Source organism: Tiliqua scincoides, chromosome 4 (assembly GCF_035046505.1).
Source record: "Tiliqua scincoides isolate rTilSci1 chromosome 4, rTilSci1.hap2, whole genome shotgun sequence".
NCBI lineage: Eukaryota > Metazoa > Chordata > Lepidosauria > Squamata > Scincidae > Tiliqua > Tiliqua scincoides.
Window position 1 is genome coordinate 6,090,944 of NC_089824.1, and position 23,789 is coordinate 6,114,732.

The following is a 23,789-nucleotide window of genomic DNA, read 5'->3' on the forward strand; positions in this document are numbered from 1 at the left end:
AAAAAGCATTTTACATAATCCAATACCTTCCATAAACTTAGTAAAAAGCAGCACAGCCGTTTGGCAGCCCTGCATAATCGTTGTAAATCAGTGTGGTATATTTGGGGAAGAGCTGACTTTAGATTCTGGTTGTTTCTAGGTCCAAACCCCCATTCAGCCATGAAGCTCAGTGCAATGGCATAGCTAATGATCATGTAGCCCGGTGCCAAGCTCAAAATGTTGCCCTGGAAATGATGTCACAACCGGAAGTGATGTCACAACCAAGCTTTTTAAAGAGTGGAAATTGATAGGAACCCACCTCCTCCCCACAGCACCTCACCACCCACTTGTTCTGCTGCCTCCTTCCAGATAGTGGCATACATAAGGCATCTATCTGCAACTATCTGTCAAAGAAGATTTTGTAGCCCCCTGCATGACAAAATCAAATTTAATTAAGTAAATAAATAAAAAGTTATTGGTTCCATGCTGTATCATAATATCTCATTGGCACTCAGAACGAACAGTCTTATAGGTCAGTTTGGAGTTAAGCAAATCCACTTTTTGTTCCAGAAATCAGTTGTGTTTTCATTTTCTGGTTAATTGGCCATAACTCTGGATGGAAAACAGATATTCCAGTGCCATTTGCTTCACTGCATTCTGCATTAAATTACCTTTCCAATGATATATAACATGATGGTGGTATTCATACATACCAAGATTTTCACAATTTTGGTCACTAGTGTCAAGTTCAGCTTGTTGCCTCCCTAAAGCTTGATGCCTGGTGCAACTGCTACCCCCTGCACCCAATTAGGTACACCATTGGCTCAGTGAATCATGTTGGGCTAGTCAATACTCTGAACCTAATCTGTTTTACAAGTAACATATGGAAGAAATTTACATATGCCACCTGAGCAACTTGGTGGCAATGAGGGGTAATAAATATAGTAAAATAAACACCTAAAACTGGGCTTCTTGCTCAGGAGCAATCCATAAGAGTGAAAGGACCTTGCTTAAGTTTGTGTGCCTCGGAGTACTCAGGGCAGCCCATGACTTGCATTTTGCTCTTGTTTGCAGATTAATCAGCCACTCGATGGGGATTAACAGTGGAGCAGCTCTTTGTGTCACCTTTACGCCTTTGGGTAGCAAACAAATCAACTTCAGCACCTCTTCAATAATAATAATGAAACTGGTATTAACTGAATGGCAATTATGGATTTTTAACTCTAGTTCACAGTAAACGAGCAACAAACCAGCAAGCCATATGTTGAATTTCCTACCAAATAGCTTCTTGTTCCTCTGAATGTTTCAAAGCCTCCATGAAAAATTGATGACGAAACCTGTTTGCAACAAGGGAAATTACAAATATTGCTTGCATGAGGAACGCAACGCCATCAAAAAGAGAAGACATCTTAACTTATCGTTACAGATGATAGTGTTATTTATATAGGTATAATAAATATATTATATATTTTTATGGTAATGAAAATGGCTCCCCAGAATGCTGACTCGGAATCTATGCAAGTTCAAGAGCTACCTGTGGTACAGCTCCAGAAACCAGAAAATGAAAGTAAAGAAGAGACCATAAGCGAAGGATCCATAGACCGGATACCTGTACGTCTCTGGGTGATGCATGGTGCTGTGATGTTTGGCAGAGAATTTTGTTACGCCATGGAGACAGCTTTGGTGACGCCCGTGTTGTTACAAATTGGTAAGTACAATTGTATTGCATATTATCATAACTAATCATCATTCATCCTTTGCTACACTACCCATGGAACTGCCAATCACACTGACTTTCACAAGAGTTCTCAAACATGTCATAGCAGGCTCCGAGTGATTACACTAAAGGCCGCCATGTAAAGTGCTACAACATGGTTGCCGTTCCCATGTTAGAATACCTTTTTAGTTTTTATTTGGCTCTGTACTGTATCTCACTAGAGCAGAAACATCTATAACTGGAGGTCATGAAAGTTGGCTGCAGTAATTTCCTGCACCAATGTGCTAGTCCTGAGAGAAGTGGCATGAGATGTCATAGCCTCACTGGCCCAGCCCCAAGATATTACTGCCGCATGAAGACTCAGTCTTGAAGAAACAGCCACCATGATGTATCAATTAATATAGATCAGCTTTTTGCCAGAATGATATGTTTATAAGGGCTGGGAAGATAGTCTATCAGGCTGTTGTGGAGCTGGAAGCTTTGGAATGAGAGACAGGATGAAACTGAAGTGGTCACTGAACCAGATATACGTGCGCTACCAGTCTCATTGAGTAGGCTTGAAACCTTTTGTGTATCTTTGATTTCTCCCCCTCTTTCATTCCCATTACCAAGTCTGTTGTCAAATCTTGTCACTCTGCCTTGTGGTAGATGGAAAAAATACAGCCTATCCATCTTGTCCACATAACAAAAACAAGTTCAAACCCTGGTGAACGACACTCACCTTGACAGCTTTCTTTTGGCTCTCTTCTTGACAGCTTTCTTGACAGCTCTCAAGAAAGAGCTTCCTTGAGCTCTCAAGAGTTCTCTTGACAACTTTCAATTTTCTTTTGGGTTTTCAGTTTTCTCACCTCACAACTCACATCTTTATCCAGCATTCTTCTGCCAAAATCATTCGCAGCCACAAATTACTTTGCATCCCTCCTAAAAGCTCCTACACTAGCTTTCTATCTTCTCCTGGATCCAACTCAAGCTTTTTTGTCTTTACATCACAGTCCTCCATGGCTCTGCCCCTTACATCTTTGCTGTCATATATCCCTACTCTTGCCCATGACCTTAGCTTCTCCATGTCCACCACTCTTAGCTGTCCAAATGTTTCCTGCTTTTTCAACCACTTTATCTTATTTCCCTTATCCACTGCTCAGGCTGGGAATTCCCACTCAGATTGCCTGCATGATGTGATCACCTCTTACTTGCTTCAAATTCTAAGGCAGTGTGCCAAATGCTTTCCCTCTTTATCTGGTGGTGTCCCAGCCCCTGCTCCTCCTGCCCCTTGACTTTGAAAAGGAAAGGAGTCCAGCAGAAGTGTGGATGGGGGTAGGACACTCTAGCTCACCCATCTCCCTTTTTCAGTCTAGAGTGGAGGAGAAGGAAGAGCAGGAGAAGGGAGTGGGAGCACCCCCATTTGCCACCTGAGGCATTTCCTCTGTTGGCCTCAGATCTGGGCCAGCCCAATACTATAGGTAGCAACAGGTGTAGATTAGAATCTGTGTACAGAAAGTCGTTGGGCCCTACCTGCTTCATAGAATAGCCATTCTGGATGCCTTCAGAATCTCAGTCACTATAAATTCTGCTTCAAAAGTGGAACACTTCAGCTTACCTGGCAGATATTAAATGATTTGCCATTCTTTGAAGTGGGGTAAAGGATTCCCCAGGACCAAAGTATATCTTGCTGCAAAACCAAAGTTACTTGGATTGTACATATCAAAAGTTGTCTGAAATATCTGTCCATGTGATGCTGCTGCTTGTGCAATATTGGTATGCTTCTAACTAGATTTTAATTTAGATGTTTGCCTCGCTTAATCTCAGCTAGTGGAAGCAGACTTCAGGGTGTGTGCAAAGCTGGCCCAAGTTTGAGAGCCAGTGTGGTGCAGTGGATGGCATTGAGTCCACTAGCAGGAGATAAAGTTTAAGCTTGCTGGCCTTGGGCAAATCTCTCTTTCTCTTTGGTAAACTGACCTGGCACAGGATCTGTTCAGTTTTGATGCCTCAGCGTAGCCTGGGAAATAAAAATCTAAGCAAATTATCTTCCTTAAATTGCATCTCTAGGATATTGATACAGGATGCATGTAATGCTCTCTGTGTCAAATGTAACATAGTATACAGGACAGCTACAGTTAAAACAGATTGAGCTAAGCTGAAAATTGAAGGTGATGGTATAGCACTTGGTATTGTGAAGCCTTTTATCATAAGATGCAAGACTGGTGTGTCCCAATCCATTGCAGGTCTTGCAAGTGATTATCCAGCTTGAGAGAGAATTTCAACAGCTCTTATAGTTTGATGACTGTTATAGTAATCAAACAATACGAAGGTGAAGAATAGCAAAGCTTAGCTTGTGCAATGCTGCCTGTGAATGTTTTTGTGTAGTAATTCTGGTTGTAAAGCTATATTGCTTCTCTTTGATGCTGCAGAGTTCAAGCCTCCCAAAGCCTGCTTGAGAAACAGCTTTGTTCTGAATGAATCTTAATCAAAACATTGAGGAGGGGGACCTTGTCCATCCAGCCATATTTGTTTGAATTGACAATTTAAACTATGTACTGGGAGACCTTGACCATCCAGCTGTTGGTGGAGTGCAGATGAGCTTCTCCATTTTAACCATTTCTATGCAGAAAGCACCTCCATGTAAGAAGTAGCATGAAAAACATGTGTGCACATGTGTGCAGAGGTCTCATCTGACACCTTGAGTTTGCCTGCTTCATGCAAGTGCCTATGTAGGGATTCTAAAGGACCCTCTGGTTGGGATTCAAGGTGTGCAGTATGATCTTACTGACAACCAGATATTGGCCGTACAGAGTTGCTTTGCACGGTCCATTTTCCTCCCCTATATTGACAACATTGACTGGCAGACTCCCCAACACTTCAGGCAAGTCCTACTTTCCCAGTTTTGCTATTTGAGATTCTTTAGTAGGAGACTGAACCCGGGACCTTCTGCAAGCAAAGCATGTACCTTACTAATAAATAAGGTACTAATAAGGTACCTGTATAAGGTAAAGCATAATAAATCAGGTTAGGTTCAAGACCATGCCATAAAGCAAATAAAACCAGAATAAAAATATTGCTATAATGAAATGGTGTCATTTCAACATCCCAAAGCACACCAGAAGTAATAAGCAGCTGGAAGACTAGAAAGGGGGTACATGACTGTGCTTCTTGAGAAGGTTCATTCTGCCAGTCCTGAAAAAGCCCTGTTCCTTGCTGCAAGTAACTTTATCTTTTATTTCAAGGAGCAAAGCCCTTAAAGATAAACAACTAGGCATGTTTTGTATAGAGCAAGGGGCTCTCTAGGCATAGAGGCCTCAAACTGTGGTATGTTTTTAGACAGCACAGTTGGTCACGACTGAACTCAGAAACTCTTTGAGTGAAACCTGAAAGTTTGGTGGTGGTGTCTTTTCCTTTGCTGTAAAGAATGCTGACCCCCCTGATCTAGGGCTTACATTTGTATCACCAAAAACTGGACTGGTATGCCCTGTTTGAGGGATGTTGGCATGTAAGTTGGGTTGACTTCAGTCCTAATCAGTCAGTCAGTTTATAGGTGCACTTGCATCTGAAGAGAATTTCCATTGGAATTCCATCTTCCTCAGTTGCACATTGTGCAGCTTTCACAGTTGTCTGGGAACTGCTCTGGTATGGGGTTCCATGGAAGAAAAGCTCTGACCCTTAGTGAACCCTATAGGAGTCTTCTGAACAAAACATCCATTGTGACTGTTCACCTCTATGTGTTGGTGCTCTGAACTGAATCCTGCATAACCCTTCAGTAGTGCTTTTTCCAGATTAGTAGCTAGAGACGACTGGGTAACCATATCCAGGCTTAGTAGCATAGCAACAGGAGAAAGAAAGCCCTGTTTATCAGGTGGGTCTTTCTTGCATGACTTGATTTACTGTTCTCCTTCCCCCAGCAATGTCAGACGTAGGCTAAAGGAACAGGAGTTGGTAACTACTGCACAGAAGTATGACTCTTGAGCATGAGGTGGATTTCCTAAAGGAGTTGCAGGCAGTTGCTGGGAGAGGCAAAGGTTCTTTCCATGTCCTATCACAAAATGAGGTGAAAGGAAGTGGGAGTATAGGATGTGTGCATCTCCTCTTCATTTCAGGGTGCTGTCATCCACAGTGTGTGTGTCAATGAAGGTGAGAGGGTGTTACCATCACTGGCTCATTTCTTTATTGCTTCATGGTCGTTTACAAAATCAAGACCTCTGGTTCTCAGCCCCTATGTTGCAAGTTCCTATAAAATCAAAATGTTCAGGTACAATGGTTCAGAACTGGAACAAACTCCTGTAGAGGAGCCGTTCACTGCTGCCTCAAGAACCCTTTGTCGCTTTTATGGTTATTACCTTTTAGGGTCAGAATTTGGTGCCGTAAATTCCCTTACCTGTTCGTCTGTAGTGGCAGTTCAGTCCTGTAGTGGCCATTATGTTTAATGTGACAAGTGCTCTTATTCTATTTGAAAAGCTTTTTCTACATACTACTGAATATTCTATGAAAGCTGAGCTGGAGCAGCTGAAATATTCCACGTTCTTCCTCTTGAAAGCTGTATGAATTATTCACTCCTTTTTCTAAGGGAGGCAGAGGCGTAATCAAGGACATTTCAGAGTTGCCTCATCTTAGAGAGCTTGGATACCAAAGTGTAATTTTAAAGACTTTTTAGAGATTTTTAGAGCATTTAGAGCATTTTTAGAGAGATACTCTTTACACTCTCGCATAACACCAGAACCAGTGGACTTCCACTAAAATTGAGTGTTGGGAGAGTTAGGACAAACAAAAGAAAATATTTCTTTACTCATTGTGTGGTTGGTCTGTGGAACTCCTTGCCACAGGATGTGGTGACGGCATCTGGCCTGGATGCCTTTAAAAGGGGGTTGGACAAGTTTCTGGAGGAAAAATCCATTATGGGTTACAAGCCATGATGTGTATGTGCAACCTCCTGATTTTAGAAATGGGCTATGTCAGATGCAGGGGAGGGCACCAGGATGCAGGTCTCTTGTTATCAGGTGTGCTCCCTGGGGCATTTGGTGGGGCTGCTGTGAGATACAGGAAGCTGGACTAGATGGGCCTATGGCCTGATCCAGTGGGGCTGTTCTTATGTAAGACTGTGGCTGAAAAAGTCAGCATTTGACTGCTAGATCTCCCAGGTTGTACATGAGTAGGGAGGCTTTTAAACTTTACCCTAGATGCAGGGAACTCTTTTTCTGAGTGGTTCCTTCTTTTTAGGGCACGACTTCAGTAACTCAGTCACATGACTGAGGATTCATCTCCCAGTTCCCACTCATGAAGTCAATCCTCAACCATGTGGCTGGCCACTGAAGTGTTCCCCACCCTCACATGTGCTTACAGAAAAACCACCATGCAGTTAGAACAGTGACATCACTACTAGCATGTGGGCTGCACCAGGGGCACCCTCAGGTCCTTCCTGCACTATTATGGCTAAGGATCGCTGGAAGTTGTCATGTTGGGTATGGTATACGTAGAAATGGAATATGCAGAACCTGGATGTAATGATTAAGGACTTGGGATTACCTTTTCATTCTCTCTTGGTATGAAATGTAGCAAGCATGCTTGAGCTCAGGCTGGCTGTCAAAAATAACACCATATGATAGATGACAGAATTCTTCAGAAGAGAGAATTTTCCACTTGCTGATTCCAATAAGAGCACCTAGACATCTTGAAATTGTAAAAGCTGAATTCAGTGCATTTGGGTGCGCATTTAAGAGCTGTCTTTCTAAGAATTTACACCACCCATTCTGCCAGAGCACTCAAGGCAGTTTACATTTAAAATGATGACTTAACAGTCAGATATGAAAAAGGAACAGGAGGGGAAGATAAATCTATTCAGGTACCAATTACCTGATTTGCCTGCAGGTGTATCATAAAGGTGTATGAAGACCAGGTGTAATGGTCACTGCAGGAGCTGGTTCTCGAAGGAGAGGAACCCAAGTGGCACTTGATCTCAAGTTTGGCAATTGAGGGCTCCTTACCGTGTTGTGTGGGCCATCAGAGGGGAGGAGACACAAGTAGTAAGTAATATTGTGGTATAGCAAAGGCAGTTTCGCTGTGAAAAGCCATGGCTTTTCAGCAAGGGCTTTGGCAGGATGACCTGCGTATGTAATTACCAGCAGCTGCTAATTAGTGGTCAACATAACCAGTAGTGCTTTTACTATTAGTCATATAAACACAGAGGAGGTTGCTAACCAAGCAGTGGAAACTACTTTCACTCGCCAACTTGTGTCATAGTCGTAGCTATTAGACCTTATTGGTTGTGAAATCCACCAGCTTTTCTGCCATTCCCTTACTGGAAAGAAGCTAAGGAGCTCCTAGAAATGCACTGTATGTCACCCTTGATTACCAGTGACAGAAGATGACCCTTGTGCTTCTTGCCAGGAGCCCCCATCTTCTTCCCTTGCACTGCCTTGTTTTTCTAGTGTTCTGGATCCCTACTTGTTCCCTGGGTGTTTGGAGTTGAGTTTTTAAATTGAATTCTCTAATTCCGTTGACTGTTGAAAACCTTATACTTAAACTGTTTCAGTGCTGATGTTTTTATGTACTGCATGACACTTTGGGACATTTAATGGAAAACTAATAAACCAAATAAAAATAATAATGCTCATTAATTGGGCAGGGAAGCAGTTGCTGGATATCCTCAGTTTCCCTACTGTCACAAGTACACAGGCAGAGATTCATAGTATTTTCCACCACAAATTGCAGGAAGCATTACTATTGGCAATAATATCAAATCTGTGTAAACATGCTGTGTATATAAATCAACAAAGAAAATGCAGTTTCCTCTCTCTGTAATTGTCAATAGGAACAGCTTATTTTACTCAAAGATTCTTAAACCTTGACTAAATAGGCGGTTACTATGGATACCTAGCAGAAGCATCTCAATTTTGACAGAATGGGAGAAGATGAAGGGAGGCTAGGGTTTTTTAATGTACTAAAAGTCTACTGTCAAAATGATGCATCTTCCCGTTGCAGGAGTGTAGGGGTTTAAGTCAGCCTTGCACTTTAGTATTCTGTGAATTATGTCCCTTGAAATATAAACAATTTCTGAGACATGGATGGCAATTCTTCTGCTGCGTTTTGCAAGGCCTAAAGCGGCAATTGTGGAGGCTTTTATGTCCAGCTGGCATCTGTCTTTGCGACTCTTGCACATCAACATGAATTCTCTCCTTATCTGGTCCATGAAAGTAGTCTCTGAAAAACAACCGCCTAAATGAGAGAACAGCAAAAGCATAAGAACATAAGAGCCCTGCTGGATAAGGCCCAAGGCCCATCTATTCCAACTTCCTGTATCTCACAGTGGCCCACCAAATGCCGCAGGGAGCACACAAGACAACAGACTCAGTCTGCGTCCAGGTGCTCTCCCCTGCATCTGGCAATCAGAGGCAGCCTGTCTCTAAAACCAAGAGCTTGCACTTACCTACTATGACTTGTAAACAGCAAAAAAGGCAAGAACCAATGCCACACTGATCTCTGCTTTTGTTCTCAACATTCCTTGAGTCTTAAGAACCAGCTAAAAATCAAGCAAATTGTATTTTTATTTGCACAATTGAAATCTGTCTGCAGTCTTTCAGAGATGAAGACAAGTCATTATCTCTGAGTTACACAGTGGTACAATACTTCTTTACAGCTATCATTTTAAGAGGCTGCCAAATTTGTCCCATTTCCCAGTTTGGAAAGCCAGCCACTGAAATTGAGCACGTTCTTTTGGCAATGACCAAGCGAGATACCAGCTTGATTTGTGTCTTGCCCAGGTTGCTTGTAACCTTTATGGAATAAATCCTCTTTCAACCTCTTTCAAGAATTGAAATTCCCTAGTCTTAGACGAGGGTGACTTGAAATGAACCACTTGATTGCAACCACTGAAGCATATTGAATGGACTCTGCTGTCTGCTTAAAGACATTAGTTTGAACCGAGTGGGTTCACGCCTCTCACCTGTTCATATTCATTTTGTTGCCAGGCTACCTTTCCAACTAAAGATTGCTCATAGAATTTTCCAGTTAATAAAAAATACAGAATGAAATCACAATTAAAGCAAATAGTTCTGCAGACAATAGCTAATTAACAAAAGCCTCTTTAAAACTGGAATCTCGGAAGGCAGTGTTCCTTGTCTGCAAGCTTCCATGCCAGTTTATCCTTTCCTCCATGGTCCTGCCAGAGTTTGTAGGCTTTCCTTTGCTACTTTACAATGATTACATTCAAGTGTAATGGGTCTGTTCCTACTACATATACTTAAGCAGTAGACAGCTTGGTTTGGCCAGTATGATCCTGTTAGACTGCCTTTGTCTAGTTAACCTCCTGCCTGCCTTAGTTTGTTCTTATTGGACATGTAAAAAGGGTACTTTTCAGTGGGATTCCAAGCGTTTTTGGAAAAGAAAAGAAAAATTGCTTTAAATGTTCTTTAACATTTAAATCTCTTTAAATGTTCTTACCTTAGGCAAAAATCAGTTTTCTTATAAACTAATAGGAATGTAACCTCTTGTCCCACTGCTTGTCCAGAGTCCTAGATAAACAATGCAAGTAAAGTCCTAAGTGGAAAGGGAAGGAATATCCTTCAAGTGTAGACCATCTTTGACACCTGTCAGATCCACATCATGTTAGGACCCAAGAAACAAGCCTAATGTCTCTGTGCAGCTCTTCTCAGCTGGGTCACATTGGACCTATCAGTTATATTGGGGGGATTTTAAGAGGTGAAGAATAATTCCATTCCTCCTCACTTGGACTGAGACTTCTGTTTCTAAAATCAGTGGGAAGGGATTGTAGAGGAAGGAACGGCCAATAGACCAGAGTGGCCAAACCGTGGCTCGAAGCCACGTGCAGCTCTTTGACATACTATAAAATGTGTAGTTCATGGAAATATGTGGACTGAGCTCCTCTTTGCATCACAATTAATATAAATAAAAAAATTTCAAGTTTGAATTATTTACCTGTTATAAACTGAGAGTCCAGTGGATTAAAACATACATTTAATGTTCATGATGAGTAAATATTTTTAAGAATTTAAATGCTGCTTAAATATTGCGACTCTCAAACATCTGAAGTTCATATTATCATCATCATCAACCGTATTTATATATCGCTTTTAAACAAAAAGTTCACGAAGCAGTTTGTGGCTGTTGCATTAAGCAAGTCTGGTCACCCCTTTAATAGACTGTTTCTAATAGTAGTTTATTATTTTGGAGAAGACGAAAACTCTTTGTCAGCAGAATTATGTGCTTATTGGCACAATGGCCCTCTTAATGCCCTGAGTACGTATGATCCTCCATACATGAATGAGCTTCAGTTAACTGGCGTACTATGTAACAATTTCTCAGAGTTAGTCTGAATAGTCAACCCACTCGGCTCAAAAGTAGACTTCATTTGAAACAGGATTTGTGTCTCTTGCTGAAGCTAGAGGAGATATTGTTTTTTTAAGTCCTGTATTGTATTGGCAACCTTCAGTCTCGAAAGACTATGGTATCGCGCTCTGAAAGGTGGTTCTGGCACAGCGTCTAGTGTGGCTGAAAAGGCCAATCTGGGAGTGACAATCCCTTCCACACCGGGAGCAAGGGATTGTCACTCCCGGATTGGCCTTTTCAGCCACACTAGACGCTGTGCCAGAACCACCTTTCAGAGCGCGATACCATAGTCTTTCGAGACTGAAGGTTGCCAATACAATACAGGACTTAAAAAAAAAAAAAATTAAAAATGGGATATACTTTTCAGAATCTTTTTAAACAGTATTTGGGGAATAACTTCCTGAATTCAGATTTACAATGCAAGCTGGGGCATAAAGGGAATGATAAATCTCCTGGAATGTATAAATCAGCAAACAACTGGGTGGTTGGCCAACAATTTGGGGTGAGTGGAGAATGTGAATAGGTTTGTAAAATATTACAAAAACTCCACATGCATATAAAATGTTGACGGTAGTTGCCATGCATTTATCTCCACTGTCAAATAAACTAAGACTCTTGGAAAAAATTGAGTGAACAGAGTATCAAAGCAAGAGTAAGGAGAACAGAACAGGTGACTCAGTGCAGATTCAGGAAAACCTTAAAGTGGAATTTGTAAAGGTAACTTCACATAATAGAGATGGATGAGGCCCTTCCAGTTACATAGAGTGACATGGAGGAAGTTGTAAAGGTAGGGACTGGGCATGTGAACTAGTAGAGAATGGAGGAAGTGGAGAGTTGGATCTAACTTAAGTATACATAGGTAGGATCCAGAATTGCTTCCACTGGAGGAAGTAGAGGTAAAGCTAAAGTGTTCAAGGCTCTTCAGTCTAGCAAAAAGGTTCCTTAAGGGATGGATAAAGCTATACATGGGGTGGATAGAGGGATATTTTTTTCCCTCTCACAACACCAGAACCAGGGGATACCCTCTAGAGTGACAGGAGAGTTAGAACAGACAAAAGAAAATGTCTCGTGTGCAATTGGTCTATGGAACTCCTTGCCACAGGATGTGGTGATGTCATCTGGCCTAGATGTCTTTAAAAAGGGGATTGATCAGATTTCTGGAGAAAAACTCCATCACAGGTTACAAGCCACAATGGGTATATTCAGCCTCATGATTTTAGAAGTGGGCTAGTTTGGAATGCCAGGTGAGAGGAAATGGCAACAGGATGCAAATATCATGTGTTCCTGAAGGCCTCTGGTGGGCCACTGTGAAATACAAGAAATAGGACTAGATGGGCCCTTGGCCTGACCCAGAAGGGTGGTTCTTATAGTCTTTTAAATAAAAATGTAGATGAGTGGTTGTGCTAATCTGCCATGAAAACTGTCTTATAGGATGTTAAGACTATTTTATTTCAGCAGAAGCTGTGGTGGTTGCAGTCATGTCATCGGATGGATGAAGTGGAATCCTCAATAGCTGCTTTGTATCTGTTTCATATGGCTTAGCATACTAAAGTGGATTTATTCCTTTAAAGCCACTTTTCAATATTAAAATTGCACAGTATTTAGTAATGGCATTATGACAAAAAGGGACCTGCAGGAGCCTTCCTTTGGGGAGAGGGTGGACTCTGAATGCACACTTGCCTCTCCACCCTTTCTTACTCTCACACTTTTTAAAATTTAAAAATCCAGGCAGCTCCAGTGGAAAACTAACTTGCAGCCTTAATGTACGTTTCACATTTACTCATATCATACAAAACTTGTGTTAATTGTTGAAGCTTTATTTTAAAATGTTTGTGTCTTTTGTACGTTTCTATTTTTGAAAACTTTTCTTTCTCTGCTGAAAACATTGAGAGCATTTATAATTGCACAGCTTTAATTACTATGCTTCAACTTCCACAAAATCTCCATATCCCTTCCCCCAATTGTTTAATCTACCCCTTGGATTTAAGTTACTTTTGTAAAATGCCTTTAACTTGGGTAGGGCTACATCTGATTTTGCTTGTAACTCTCACTGTTTCATTTCTCTATTTCTTTTTTAATAGAAACCATAGAAAATTTTTCAAATAGAAACTATATTTTAGGCCTTAGAATTTGAGGCAAATACAAATCATTTAAAGCCTGCAGCATCAAATAGTATTCCTTTCCAGAAAACCACACTATTCCACATACAGTCATGCTGTTCTTTGTTCCTGGGAGAGAAAAACAAGCACCTTTTGTTTTCTGTTTTGCTCTCCATTGCTCTTGACTGTTTTTTAACTGATTCTAGCAACACTTTCTCAAACCACGTGTTACAGTTTTTAGATCTGATATCATCAGTTTTCTTTGACTTAGTGGTAAAAAAAATTCACCCTTGGCTTCTATTTTCTCTGCCAATAAACCACATACAGCTTCTTGCATCTCTGATTAAAAAGTTTTCCCAAAACAGGAAAAATTGATCTGACAGGATTTTAGAGCAGTACTCTTATCGATCCCTACCCGCAATATTTTTTACATTTCTTCCTCATAGTACCATTGACCACACCTTGTATAATCACACAGGATTCTGGTGTGCTTTTATTTTTTATTTCAGCTTTGGATTGGTAAAGGTAACTACAGTATTCCTATTTTAGAGACAGATTTATTGACTTGCCAGTATCAGAATATGAATTTGGAGCCAGGTGATCGTTTGTCTCTGATAGGTCTTGTTAATAAACCACCCCAAATCCGCTCCTCACAAGGTCTGCTCAGAATGCTTCCCACTGTATTGCGTTGATTATCCTTATGGGAACTCATTTCTAAATTGGTCAATATCCTTGAAATGACGAAAGCTCTATTGAGCTGGGGATAAACTGGGCTGCTGGATGTCTGTGGGCGACACATGTCATTGTAACTGTTGTCTAATCTTGCAGCAAGTGCACTGCAGGCTTATGTAACCCGTGTGGAGTGTAAGTGGGGGCCTCATGTATAGCCTGTTTATTTTAATTACAGCCCTTCATAGAGGGGGAGAGATGGGAAGATTACAGTGCGGCAAATAACTTAGCAGCCTGGGTTGGACCTGCACGTGCACTTGTAGGCAGCTGAACTCTGGCAGGCCAGCATCTCCTGTACAGCCTTTAGAGTCTATGTGACATTAGAGTACCTGCTTTTCAACAGCTTTTTTGGGCCTTCCATCAGGAAGCTTTTTCTGCTGCTTAAAATCCTCATTAACCCCCAGCGAAATGAGTCTTGTCAAAGATTCGGGTAGTGTTCTTGGTTTTGGAAGGAGATAGCAGGTAGGTGCAATTTAGCTGCTATCTTGGGGCAGATCAGCTGTGATTAGGCAGCACTCCTATCCTAGCTAGTAAGTCTTTAAGATACCGAGCAAATGCACATCCACCTTTGTAATTAAAGGAATCTGAAGGGAGGGAACAGTTGATCACTAGGAGCTGCAAAGAAAGCTAAGGAGTAGTAGGGGCAAAAGGTATATACATACACTTGTGAACTAGATACCATGAGGGAGATCCTGCTCTGAGTCCCATGTGTGGCTAAAGCTTGCTTGCTTTAGAGTTTGCAGGAGTTCTTGGCACAGGGGGGTCTAACATGTGGCCTACAGGCTGTTTTTGGTGGCCCTAGAAAGCCCTGCCGCAGACACCACACACTACCCCCTTCCATTTCAGTAGCCTTTTGTCTCTCTGCTGCGCTGTTCTGGCTCTCATTCGGAGAAGAAGCCTGAATGGTGCAGAAGGGAGATCGAAAGCCCCACTGCACCCACATCCTTCTGTGGGTGGCTCAGAACCCACTGACTTTAGTGGCTCTGAACATGGAAGTAATTGGTGGTGACATTGCATCACTGCCAATTACTTCCAAACTTGCGTAGTCAGCGAATGATGCCAGGGTCATGTGGCTCCCCCAGCTGTCAGAAGTTGGACTGCCTGTCCTTAGAGACTTGTGGCAGCAGGAGCTGGAGGGGAAAAAACTGGAGAGGGAGAACTATTTTGGCATGCGTGACTAGGGCAGGGCAGGCAAACTACTCCCTTCAAATGGTGCAAAATAGATTGGGTAATAAATGAGTATAGTTTGTTTTGAGTGCACTGAGAGGAGCTTTCTCAAAGCTGCATGCTTCAAGCAAGGATATTCAGTTCCTTCTCTGCTTTGCCCTGACCAGTAATGTTCTGTTCAGTTTTGCTCTGCCATTTTAGCGGGTAGTGCCTAAACATATTAAACTTTTTCTCACCACCATGAGGCCTAGAGACTTGCTTTTAAAATGCAAGCTGACCTTCTGAGACTGCCCAGTTTGTTGTCTTCTACAGTGTTCTTCATTTGTGCCTGATGTTTATAGAGACACTGATCTGTTTTCAAATCCTGCCATCTGGATCATGTATATTCTTCACAAAGTTGTACTTAAATACCCAGTACAATACCCAGTGTATTAAATGAATACACCAGCAGAACATCAGCTTAGCTCATGCCAAACATTGTATGGAGAGATGATGGGGAAATGGTGCAACAATGAAGGTCTTGAGTACTGAATGTAAAGCAAGCAGCTTCTCCTCCCCCTCCCCATGTAGGAGAGACTCTCATGTGCCTTTAGCATCTCACCCTTTTCAGCTTCAGGTGAGCAATAGTAGCTTCCTATCTAAAATCTTCTATTGTATCTGTGATTCCAACAGCATTTACTTTATCAAAAGGCACTGCAGCTTAATTGGGGTGGGAGGCTGCCACTCAAGCACATAAATGCCCTCCCTAGTGGGAGGCTCACTTCAGCACTTCCAATTTATTCAAGCTGTTTACTTCAAAGGGCTGACATTGCTTCCAGTTGCATCAGCGCTTGAGAGGAAGGCATGTCATGCATACCTACGTCTCATGCAGCAGTTCCTCAAAAGTCAGATCTTTCAGGAACAGAAAACACCAGGCTCATTATCCTCTTGGTTCCTCACAAATACTATTTTTGAAAGCATTTTGCTTTATAGTTCGCTTAATCCATGACAAAAAGAGTAGATGCCTTTTTGACTTAAGTAAAAGGTAGTGCTGTTAATACACTGCAAGATATTTGACTTCTACCCAGTAGCTGTTGCCTATAGTAGAGATTTTAAGAAGGGGGGGCAGTTGGGACGAAAAGAGAATGGAAGATCATTGTATATTCCCAAGCATGCGATAGACAAGAGAGCTGCTAGAATTGGTGTTCTTTTATGGGTCTTCCAGTGCCTTGTGATGTTCAATCTTGATCAACGGCAAGAGTGTTTCATAGACTAACACCCCCCCCCCCCACACACACACACACACGTTGCAGTTCCCTATAACTGACTTTACTCTGTGCCTGCTCCAGGAGGGAAGGTTTGCTGGCATCCCCCCACAATGCAGGTAACAGTTGCCCTTGTAAAAGAAACAGCTGGTGTGGACACAGTCTCAGCATGCGGTCAAAGATGATGTTGGCAGCCATAAAGGCAGCACACAAGCACTTGTCTTTGTTTTCAAGGGTCAGTTCTAAAAGGAAGTGTGTAAGATGGACATTGATGACATGACCAACTGGGTGGAGTCCTGCAAGCAAACCTCAGTGTCTTCTGAGGCAATGGCAAGCGGCTGTTTCCATGGCTGAGCCTGTTTAGAGCTGCAATCATTCAGCTAGATGGCCGCACAGGGTGTGTATCTGTTGCAAGGTTACCTGCTGCCAGATTAAAAGGAGACACCCTAAGCAAACTCTGCAATTAAGCGGTGCAATTGAAACACTCCCGTGCCAGTGTGGAGTAGCTTTCTACTAGGGTGCAGTCAGAGATAAGTAGATTTCTTTCCTCAGATTTTTATCTTGGAACATGCATTGGAAGAAGTTGTCTTTTGCCCCAGTCAGCAGCAGGTTGCTTAAGAGCAAGATTGAGCTGGGTTCTGCTTGCCTGTCAGCCCTGAACCTTGTAACTTGGGAAGTGAAGATGTTGAGTTTGTTCTCCCCTCCTCCATGTTTATATGGAAATTGGAGCAGTTGAGAACATGGCCCAATGTAACACAGCTGAGATGTGTGTAAGCGACTCCTGGCTGAGTTACTCCAGTTCCTGTATTTTCAAAGGAGGGGAGTGTTGTTTCATCCTTCAGCAATAAAAATATTTTTAGGCTGCTTTTCAAGTGAAACTTTCAAGGCAATACCAAGCAGAAGTAAGAAACAAGCAATCATTAGCCCTACCATTCAATTAAAATTGCAGCAGCTATTTTAAAAAGCCGTAGTAAGAGCCTATGGAAATAAAAAGCATCTGCAAGTGCCCGTGTAAAGTCAGCCAAGTTGATGTCAGTGGAACAGTGTGGGAGATATCCTACCACCACTTAAAAGGCCCTACCTACCCATCTGTGCGCTTCTCACTCTTTTTTTTTTTTTTTACTAAAGGCAGCACTGGCAATCTATAGTAGGTCTTTTGATGCAGGCAAGCTTACCGAACTGGCAAGTTCATATGACAACAAGTTGACCTTCCAATATCTTGGTCACAAGCCATTTATAACACCAGCACCTTGATTAGGAAACCAGATAGCTGAAGTGCAGAGGAATATGTTAAAAATGCTCTTGTATCGCTTTCAGGTGGTCTTGGCCATGTGATCCCACTCCTTCTGTTTTAACCACATCTACTTAGGCACCCACCCTCCCACCCTTGCCTTTTTAAAACAACGAATATGGAATTGTATATAAAATAATTGAAAATGGGGGACCCCACCCCTATAACCCATCCTGTGGAGCAAGGTAGGACAACATACAGCATCTTTAGGAGGAGCGACAGGAAAATGCCAAATGATGGACTCATTGGGATAATATTTCTGTCTGAGCAGCCGTATGCATTAAATGATGTGCATGTCTTGGACCTTCCCCTTGCTTCCCTTAAACATCCTCCCGAGTCCCATGGGGCCAGTTTGTCTGAACTGCTCCTGTATGCGTGTTCCTATGCCTGCTTTGCTAAGCCACATTATTTAACATGCGGGATGTGGTGAATCAGGTTGTCCAGACCAGACCAATGCATTTTGCTGTGTGTTACGGGCAGGAGGAACCTGACCCAGGGTTACCATTTTGTCAGCAGCCCCAGCTTTGTTAAGCAGTGCATGCCTGTACTTATGCCATACGATGAATGTCGTTGATTTTCCCGTCCCACCAGTCTCTAGGGCCAAAGGTTCTGTTAAGTGAGAAGGTTTGAAGTATCTGCTCATTCCCCCACCAGGGAGCTGTGTATTCCACTTGGTGCTGAAGACAGATCTGAATAACAGCAAGATTTTATATTTACATAGATGGGGTGAGCAGCCATTGTGGTCTCAAACCCTCTGCACCAGTGGTTCTCAGACTGGTGGGTCGCAACCCACTAGTTCATCTAACGCTTCCCCCATCCCTTAAAGGGGAGAGGAGGGGAGGGAGGCAGCAACACAATCCCCAGGATCGACTCACCAAGGGGGAGCGCTTTGCACTTACTTCAAGAAGGCAGGGCTGCAGCAGGCAGGCAGGGCTGCAGGAGGTGAGGGGAGCCCTGCGCAGCGCTCCCCGAGGCTTGGAACATTTGCTAAGAGCGGGCGCAAAGCACTTCCGTTTTGCAGGAGGTGATTTGCGCCCACTTTGAGCGAACGTTCCAAGCCTCAGGGAGTGCTGTGCAGGGCTCCCCGCACCTCCTGCAGCCCTGCCGCCTTGAAGTAAGTGTAAAGTGCCCCCCCCCCCGTAAGTTGATCCTGGGGATCTTGTCGCTGCACTAGCCCCTCCCCCGCAAGAACTTACTGAGAGAGTAAAGCTCCCTCAGAGTTTGAGAACCTCTGCTCCGCACCCTGAAATCTGTTTTGTTCCTTGCAGAATCTAATCTAACGAAGTCTGGCTAACACCTGCATTCCAGCTGCTTTAAACTTTATATTGTGTCATCAAGTTGCATGTCACTTACATAGGACCTTGTTCCTCAGTCTGAAAGAAAAAGGGGGATAACAAAGGAAGTGAAAGAATGGGAAGGAATGCAGGAGTTCTTTATCGTTTATCATTAGGCTTGCTATATTCTGTCTTAAGAAGGTTACAAAATGCCAACATCATGCTCACCTTCCCTTCCTTGCTTTGCTTTACCTCCGGTCTGATGAAGAGTTCTGAATAATTCAAAAGCTTGCATTGTATTTGGTGACGTTTTCATTGATTCTAATTAAGGTATTTCCCCACTGTGGTTTTGGAATTTTTTTTCCCCTGGGGCTTAACCCAGTGATTTTCAACCCTTTTCATCTCATGGCCCACTGACAAGGTGCTAAAATTGTCAAGGCACACCTTCAGTATTTTGACCATTGACAAGGCATGCCATGCTGCTGGTAGGGGGATCAAATCCTCCAGTTGCCCTACTAATAAATGACCGTCCTCAAACTCCCATGGTACACTTGCGGGTCATCCGTGGCACACCAGCTGAAAATCACTGGCTTAACCAAAGGCTGTGTGGAAGCATTTCACTTCAGAGTTGCAGGGATTGGGGGCTAAAAGAGGAGCCAAAAGGAAGCTTTTGTTGCTGGCTTCCCCCTTTTTGCTGCTATGGCCAATTTAAAATCCTGACTGAATGATGGCATATCACCTTGTAGTTTGTTCAGAGGGTGTTATGGTGGAAAAAATTGTCTCCAGTGAACTGCTAACCCCAGTAATCCTCCCCCTCGATTGAAGTGGCCTAATCTTTGTCACTTGAAGCAGCAGAAGTGGGGAGGGGGCTGACAATAGCGTGGCATTTTTTTTTCTAATGGGCCAGCCCAGCTGCCTACTTTTTTCCCCCTGTTTGTCCTACTAGTTATCGGAATAGACATTCTCCAGGTGAAACCTGTGCCTGCATTGGGCTTTTAGCTATTCTTTCTGCTCCCACTTTTGTCCAGTAGCAGATTTAGCAAGTGAAGCTTCTAATTTTTCTGGGTGTGTTACCCGGGGAAGGTGGGCAGGTTAGGCCAGTAGATGAAGAATTCCCTCAAATCAGAAACCTGAAGACCAGGGTCTGCAAGGTCGGACCTTGTGAGGCAGGACCCCTTCTCCATCCCAGACTACTGCCGCTGAAGGATCAGGAAGTGGGTGTTTTCCCTTCCCCTGATCTTACGGAGTTTATCACAAAAGGTGTATGGGCAATACAGCACCGTGAGACCAGCAAGTTCTCCCTTGCCGCTCCTGACCTCAACTGGGCTCGCTCAGAGGACTCGTGCTAACAATTTCCTGTGAACGGCAGGCTGCTCAGGTCCCACTATTGTTGGCCAGTCGTTGGGGTGTCTGGGGGGAGAACAAACAAAACTTATTTACTATAGACCCGTGTCCTGTTTGTTTGTCGCTTGCTGGGAAATGCCATTTCTCCCCAGTCTCAGCGGCAGCAGTGGCTGCAAACAAATGAGATTGTTTTCTGTTGATTTGTGTGGGACGTCAAAGCTTTGTGGAAAAGCAGGTTTAGAAAAAAGTTACAATCAGCTTTGCTTATCAAGGGTGCTTTTTGGTGACCTGTTTTCCCAGATTGTTTTCCAAAGCTTCCTAAGTAACTTCTGAGGGGGAGGTTGAATTTTTTTTTTCTCCCACTTGAGAAGTCAGCAGAAAAAAAGCCAGGTATTGTTCAGCCTGGTTCATAACACAGAGCACTTTGCAAATAATTATTGTTTTGTATTTTCTGATAATCTGTTTAGAATGAGAACAAGACATTCTTTGCAGGGAAGAATAGATGGGAGGGTGGGATGCTGTTTTTTTGGGCTTGGGGATCCCAGTTATCCTTCATTAATCTTTAACCTGCCTTTTGTCCATAAAAACTCACCACAGTGTACAATAAAGTAGAAAATTCACAGAATAAGTGAAAGACAAGATTAAGATTAATGGCCACGTTCAGTGATGTCCCCCTGTGCAAGTGTAAAGTACTTCTGTGCTCACACATGTGGTGAGGTTGGGGGGGGGGCTGTTGCATATTTGTTACTTATGGTGATAGCCATCATCATGGGATGCTGCTCTAGAGTATCCAACATTTCTGAAGTCACTTGGAATGCTGCTACCAAGAGTGTGTGCCGTCCTTTGGGGCCCAGGCTAAATGAGCAGCTGAAGAAGAAGTGATAAATACAATACTGTTTAGCCAGATGGGGTGATCTGGGACTAGCCACTCTCAGCCTAGCCTCCCTCACAGGTTTGTTGTTGGGGTAAGAAGGAGGTAACCCATGTCCATCCCCCTGATCTCCTTAGAGAAATGGTGAAATTTGAATGTGCGTAGTAGCGATTCTTTCCAGAGGGATAGCTGTGTATTGTTGCAGCAAAAATATCTAGAGTCCTTGTGGCCCCTTAGTGGCTGCTTTTATGTATATACATTTATATATGGTATCATCCTTCATGTACATGATGCTTTCCACAGACAGGTCCTTACTCAAGGGGGGCTTACAAAAGAAACAGGGGAAGGGGAGGAAGGTGCAGGGAGAGAATGTGCAGTTGCTTCAGTGACTTGTGCTTAACTTCATTCCAGCATGGAACAAAGACCAAGGCATTGTAGGAAAGGAGTCCTAGAGGAGGTGGGCTTAAGAAGGTTTTTGATGACAGTAAGAGACGAAGCATCACACAGTTGTTCAGGCGCCATTTCCAGACAAAAGGGGTAGAGATTTTTCAAGGGACAAACACATTTATTGCTGTGTAAGCTTTTGTTGCCTAGAGTCCATCATATGCAAAGAAACAAGTCGTCTTAAAACTCTCACCCAGAAGAGCCTCTGAGGAAGGGGGGGGGGTCTTCACAGTTGTCTTTTAAAAGCTTGAGGGAAACAAATGGGGCGCATTTGGCAATGGGGAGCATTCCCCAAAGAGGGTGTCCCTTCAGAGAACGCCAAACACCTTGTCCAGCAGCTTGGCACCAAATGGTCAAGACACTTGGTGTAGAGACTGAGGGCCCAATCCTATCCAATTTTCCAGTGCCGGTGCAGCTGTGACAATGAAGCATACACTGCATCTCATGGTGGGGCAACAGTCACAGAGGCCTCCTTAAAGTATGGGGACATTTGTCCCTTTACCTTGGGGCTGCATTGCGACTGCACCGGTGCTGGAAAATTGGATAGGATTGGGCCCTTAGTCAACCTTCTGAGAATCCTAAGAGATCAGGAGCTCTGTGTGGGAAAAGGCATTGCATAAGAATTGTTAAGACAACAATTAGATAGAGGGCTGTTAAATAGAGGGCATGCACTTTCTTCCCCTATGAAGACCAAAGATACTCTGAACTTTGAAAGATAATCAAAGATACCCTGAGCTCTGAAATCTCAGGTTAAGCTAGAACAGGCAAAACGTCAAGTAGGTCTCAAACCTGACTTTTTTGCCCAAAGGGGGGAAGGGCTGTCCACTTCCGTTCCAGCTCCATCCTGGGCAGTTACTCAGTTCAGACATGCAAGAGCACCACAGGACTCCTGATGGCTCAAGTTGGCCCTGACATGAGGAGGAAGGGTTCCTTCCCACTTCCAGAAGTGTGGAGTTTGTTAGATCACAAGCATGACTGAAGCACAGAATAACATTTTGAGGAGGGAGAAACTTGTTTTCCACCTCTCAATATCTTGATCACCAGTTTCAAACTTTCTATGAGACTGAGGCCTCAGGAATAGAATTTTGGGGCTTTCAAGATTTCACCAAATACCTTCTGCAGGGTGCAGAGCAGGCCAGCACACCTGGCCTTCACCCTAAATACAACAATCCATAAGAATATAAGAGCCCTGCTGGATCTGGCCACAGAGCCATTCAGTCCAGTTTCCTGTATCTCACAGTGGCCCACCAGATGCCTCCAGGAGCACACAAGACCACCAGATGCTTGCAACCTGGTGTCACTCCCTTGCACCTGGCATTCTGAGGTAACCTACTTCTGAAATCAGGAGGTTGCACATACCCATCTTGGCTTGTAACCTGTAATTTGCTTTTTCTCCAGAAATCTGTCTAATCCCTTTTTCAAGGAATCTAGATCAGATGCTGTAACTACACCCTGTGGCAAGGAGTTCCACAGACTAATTTCACTCTGGGTAAAGCAATTCTTTTGTCTTTTCTAAGTCTCCCAACACTCAATTTTAGTGGATATCCCCTAATTCTGGTGTTTTGTGTGAAAGGGAAAAGAACATACCTCTTTCCACTCCATCCAACCCCCTGCATATTAGTATATCTTAGTCATATCCCCCTCTGGCGCCTTTTTTCTTTGACTGAAGAGCCCCAAATGCTGTAACATTTCCTCAAAAGGGAGATGCCCCGGCCCAGTAATCTATGTTTACCTCTTCAACTCTTCATATGGACTTAAACTATCAAGAAATGTAGAAAGCAAAAATAACTTCTTGCAAGAGTCCCCAGTTTAAATGAATTTGGGAGCAGAATGAGTTTTGAGTCAGGAAAACGTAGAGTTCTCTGTCCTCTATGGCAGTGGTTATAACACATTTAGAACCGGGACCCACTTTTTAGAATGAGAATCTGTCAGGACCCACCAGAAGTGACATCATCAAGCAGGAAAATTTCTACAATCCTAGGCTGCAATCCTGCACACACTTATCCAGGAGTAAGTCCAATTGACTATCATTGTTAAAAGCATATACTTAGAAGCCTGTTAAAAGTACATGTCTGTAACATTTCCCCAAATGCAGTAACATACCATGGTAGCATCAAGTCTAATATATTAAAAATAAAATATTGAAATGAATGGGGACCCACCTGAAATTGGCTCGCAACCCACCTACTGGGTCCTGATCCACAGTTTGAGAAACACTACTCTATGGTTTATGAGTTCCAAAGGCTGAAGTGTCTAGTCTAACCAAGTGCATATTCACATCAACAACTGAGAACATTTCA

General features: G+C 43.1%; 1 protein-coding gene across 3 annotated transcripts in view; it reads left to right on the forward strand.

Moving 5' to 3' along the window:
- The window catches only part of SLC45A4 (solute carrier family 45 member 4), a 90,366-nt gene that overhangs the window by 45,337 nt on the left and 21,240 nt on the right, over window positions 1-23,789 (forward strand). For all 3 annotated transcript variants that reach the window (XM_066623893.1, XM_066623892.1, XM_066623894.1), the window contains one exon: window positions 1,054-1,687. In XM_066623893.1, the coding sequence (XP_066479990.1) occupies window positions 1,453-1,687 (235 nt within the window). In that variant the 5' untranslated portion in view covers window positions 1,054-1,452. The remainder of the gene's footprint in view (window positions 1-1,053; window positions 1,688-23,789) is intronic.